Source organism: Dendrobium catenatum, unplaced genomic scaffold, assembly GCF_001605985.2.
Source record: "Dendrobium catenatum unplaced genomic scaffold, ASM160598v2 fragScaff_scaffold_974, whole genome shotgun sequence".
NCBI lineage: Eukaryota > Viridiplantae > Streptophyta > Magnoliopsida > Asparagales > Orchidaceae > Dendrobium > Dendrobium catenatum.
Genome location: NW_021319436.1, coordinates 1,631,135 through 1,634,835, shown reverse-complemented (window position 1 = coordinate 1,634,835; position 3,701 = coordinate 1,631,135). Strand labels below are relative to the sequence as shown.

At 46.6% G+C, this 3,701-nt stretch overlaps 1 protein-coding gene across 1 annotated transcript; it reads left to right on the top strand.

Moving 5' to 3' along the window:
* Positions 1 to 431: 431 nt before the first annotated feature.
* On the top strand, positions 432 to 3,479 carry LOC110101893 (probable LRR receptor-like serine/threonine-protein kinase At1g12460). The gene is made up of 2 exons (XM_020829988.2): positions 432 to 1,783; positions 1,876 to 3,479. Exons 1-2 carry the CDS (start codon positions 642 to 644, stop codon positions 3,347 to 3,349), a joined length of 2,616 nt encoding a protein of 871 aa, XP_020685647.1. The 5' UTR covers positions 432 to 641; the 3' UTR covers positions 3,350 to 3,479.
* Positions 3,480 to 3,701: the final 222 nt, after the last annotated feature.

Genomic DNA, 3,701 nt, shown 5'->3' with positions numbered 1-3,701 from the left:
TTTTTTTGAGCCGGGTGGACAGTGTTATGAAGTGGCGTGACAGTTGACAGTCTCTTGTCTTACCTTCTCCTTCCTATTTGTTCAGTAGCGTCTCATTCCACCAGCGACACTATCGGAAATTTCTCAGGCCACTATGGTCCCGTCTCCTCTCCGGCGGATGTCGGCCACCGTGTTCTACTAAAAACATTCCATCTGACTCCTTCACGTCTTCCTCCTTCCTCTTCCGTCTCGCCTTCTCTTCTTCCTCATTTTTGTCAAGCTGAACCCTTGGGACAGGCCATTAAAGACTAAAATAAAGAGATTTCCTGAATGACAGAAATAAACTTCCCAATATCAATTACTGTAAGAGGAGGTAGTTGCAAGCATTGATGAGCGGAATATTTCTCTCCTACTTTACCTCCTGCCCATTAATTCCCAAATTCCGGCGAACATTGACGCAGATTGAGTAGGGCGCTCTTAAAAGCCTTACTTAATCCACAGACCTACTCTGCCACAAGTAGTCGCTTCATCTGCCCAGGATTCTCTGTCATTTGCCCTACTGTTTGATAGAGAAAGAGAATGTCTTGGCTGGTAAAAGCATCTAATGCCACCAGAACTAGGCTAAGAGGCCTCTCTAATTCAGGCGAGAGCCACCGGTCGCCATGAAAGGAAAAAGTATTCTTTTTTTTAAATTACTGCTCTTACATGTAGTGGCGGCGGTGGCTGAGAAGGAGATATTGCTGCAGTTTAAGGGGAATGTGACGGCGGATCCCCGAGGCGCTCTTGCCTCCTGGAATGTCGCCGGCAACCCATGCCAGGACTTCAATGGAGTTACCTGCGGGGACAGCGGCAAAGTTGAAAAGATTCTCATACATGGGGCTGATCTCGAAGGGACGATCTCTTCTTCGCTCGCCGGCCTCCCTTCCCTCCAGATTCTCTCCCTCTTCGGAAACCGTTTCTCTGGGGGCGTGCCGCCGGAGTTCTCGGTTATGGTAACCCTGAGGAAGGTCAACCTCAGCCGCAATGAGCTTTCCGGTGAGGTTCCCGCGTTCTTCGGGGATCTCCCATCCCTTCGCCTCCTGGATCTTGGTGAGAACTCCTTCTCCGGGGAGATTCCCGATGCTCTGTTTAAGAATTGCTTCAAGATGAGGTTCGTCTCTTTTTCGCATAACCAACTCTCAGGCCCCATTCCGACCACTATCAGCAACTGTCTCGACCTCGTCGGATTCAACTTTTCCTTCAACAATCTCTCCGGAGGCTTTCCACTGCAGATATGTTCGCCGTTGGCGATCTCATTTATTTCCCTGGGAAACAATTCTCTCTCAGGGCCGGTCGCGAATAAGGTCTCCGCCTGCCGGAGTTTGGAGTTCCTCGATCTCGGAAGCAACTACTTCTCCGGTGAAACACCATTCAGTCTTCTCTCTCTTGCAAACCTGAGCTACTTAAATGCTTCCTTCAATCGATTCCAAGGAGAGATGCCGGAGATTGGCAGCTGCGGGGATCAAGTGAAGTTCATTGACGTATCCTGGAACGATCTAAGCGGAGCCATTTCTCCGAGCATCGCAAACTGTAGAGGGCTGAGGTCACTGGATTTGGGATTTAACCGGCTCACTGGAACCATTCCGCCTGAGATTGGATTGCTCAAGTCTCTATCAATTCTGAGGCTGGAGAGCAACACCATTACAGGAACAATCCCGCCGGAAATAGGAGAAATTACGCTGCTCCAGTTCCTAGACCTGCATAATCTCCAGCTCTCCGGCGAAATCCCAATGTCCCTGAGCCAATGCCAGTTTCTCCTCGAGCTGTAAGCATCGATCGTGAATTAAAATAAAAAAAAAATAAAAAATCAATCTTTGAGAACTTGTTTGATTAATGAGCCCTCTATTAACGGTGCAGGGATGCGTCAGGAAACAAACTGCGGGGTGGAATCCCGGTTGCGCTTTACAACATGACTTACTTAAGACATCTTGATCTCCACGGAAACCAGCTCAATGGTAGCATTCCATCAACCTTGGCCCATTTGATCCAGCTTGAATTTCTGGACCTCTCCCAGAATTCACTAACCGGAGCCATCCCTTCTTCACTGGGAAACTTATCTCTACTTACCCATTTCAATCTCTCCTACAATAATCTTGGCGGCATAATTCCTTCTGAACCAGTCATCCAGCAATTTGGTGCCTCTGCATTTTCAAACAACCCGTTGCTCTGCGGCGCTCCGCTTAACAACCTATGCGGTGAATCTCATCAAGCAAAGGTGCTGAGTATTACCGCCATTATTGCCATTGTCGCTGCTGCTTTGATCGTTACTGGAGTCTGCGTTGTCATTGCCATGAACGTGGGGGCATATAGGAAGAAGAAGGATGAACCAGATATACTCGTCTCTGAAAGCACACCTCCAGGATCCAATGGTTCAAATGTCATAATAGGAAAGCTGGTTCTTTTCAGCAAGAGTTTGCCCTCAAAGTATGAAGACTGGGAGGCTGGGACGAAGGCTCTGCTTGATAAGGACTGTCTCATTGGTGGTGGCTCGATTGGAACAGTGTACAAAACGAGCTTTGAAAATGGAATCATCATCGCAGTGAAGAAGCTCGAGACACTGGGTAGGATCAGGGATCAGGAAGAGTTTGAGCAGGAAATCGGCAAGCTTGGAAGCCTCAAGCATTCAAATTTGGCGACTTTTCAAGGTTACTATTGGTCTTCCACGATGCAGCTTATGTTGTCTGAGTTTGTTCATAATGGTAGCTTGTACAATCACCTACATGAATTTAACTTCTTGGGGAGCATTAGTGGTGGTAGAGGTGAACTATTATGGGAAAGAAGATATAAAATAGCTGTTGGAACTGCAAAGGCTCTTGCTTATCTTCACCATGAATGTAAACCTCAGATTCTGCATCTTAATATCAAATCTACCAATATTTTGCTGGATGAGAACTATGAGGCTAAACTCTCTGACTATGGTTTGGGGAAGTTATTGCCGATTCTGGGAAGCCAAGAACTGACAAAGTTTCATACTGCTGTGGGTTATGTGGCACCGGAGTTGGCTTCACAGAGCTTGAGGTACAGCGATAAGTGTGATGTCTATAGCTTTGGAGTGATACTTCTAGAGATTGTGACGGGAAGGAAGCCGGTGCAGAGCTTGGCGGCGGCGGCGGCGGCGAAGGTACTGGTTTTGCGAGACTTCGTGCAGAAAGCTTTGCAAGAAGGAACTTCGTTTGATTGCTTTGATAGGAAATTGGGAGGATTTGTGGAGATGGAGCAGGTTCAGGTTCTCAAGTTGGGTCTGTTATGCACTGTAGATTCGCCGGCGAAGAGGCCTAGTATGGGGGAGGTTGTTCAGCTTCTGCAGTCTGTCAAACCGGATAACTCTTGATATTTGTGGTTAAAAATAAGTTCATTTGGTGATTGTTTTGAACATAAATCGAGACTCGCGCAAGAACGAGATTGGGGAATGCTCGGAAAGAAAGCTGTTAACAAAATAATTATTTTATTGATTATTTGTTTTGTCCAGTATCTTGTTGGTATTGTTATGTTTTTTTTTGACAAGGAAGCACTGTCTTTAGGTCAGTGTAAATTCAGATCGACCTAGCATGCAACCCACACTAATTTATACAGGCCAACACTTAAGGCTTTCACTGCTTGCCAAGAGATTCGAACCAGGGACCTAGGCTTTGCCCAGCCGGCTATTTGGTATTGTTATGTAAAAGTTGCAAGATTTTTTTTTT

Coding starts and splice junctions, on each gene's coding strand:
- LOC110101893 (XM_020829988.2), top strand. CDS start 642: ATGAAAGGAAAAAGTATTCTTTTTTTTAAATTACTGCTCTTACATGTA. Junction 1,784..1,875: donor TGCCAGTTTCTCCTCGAGCT/GTAAGCATCGAT, acceptor TTAACGGTGCAG/GGATGCGTCAGGAAACAAAC.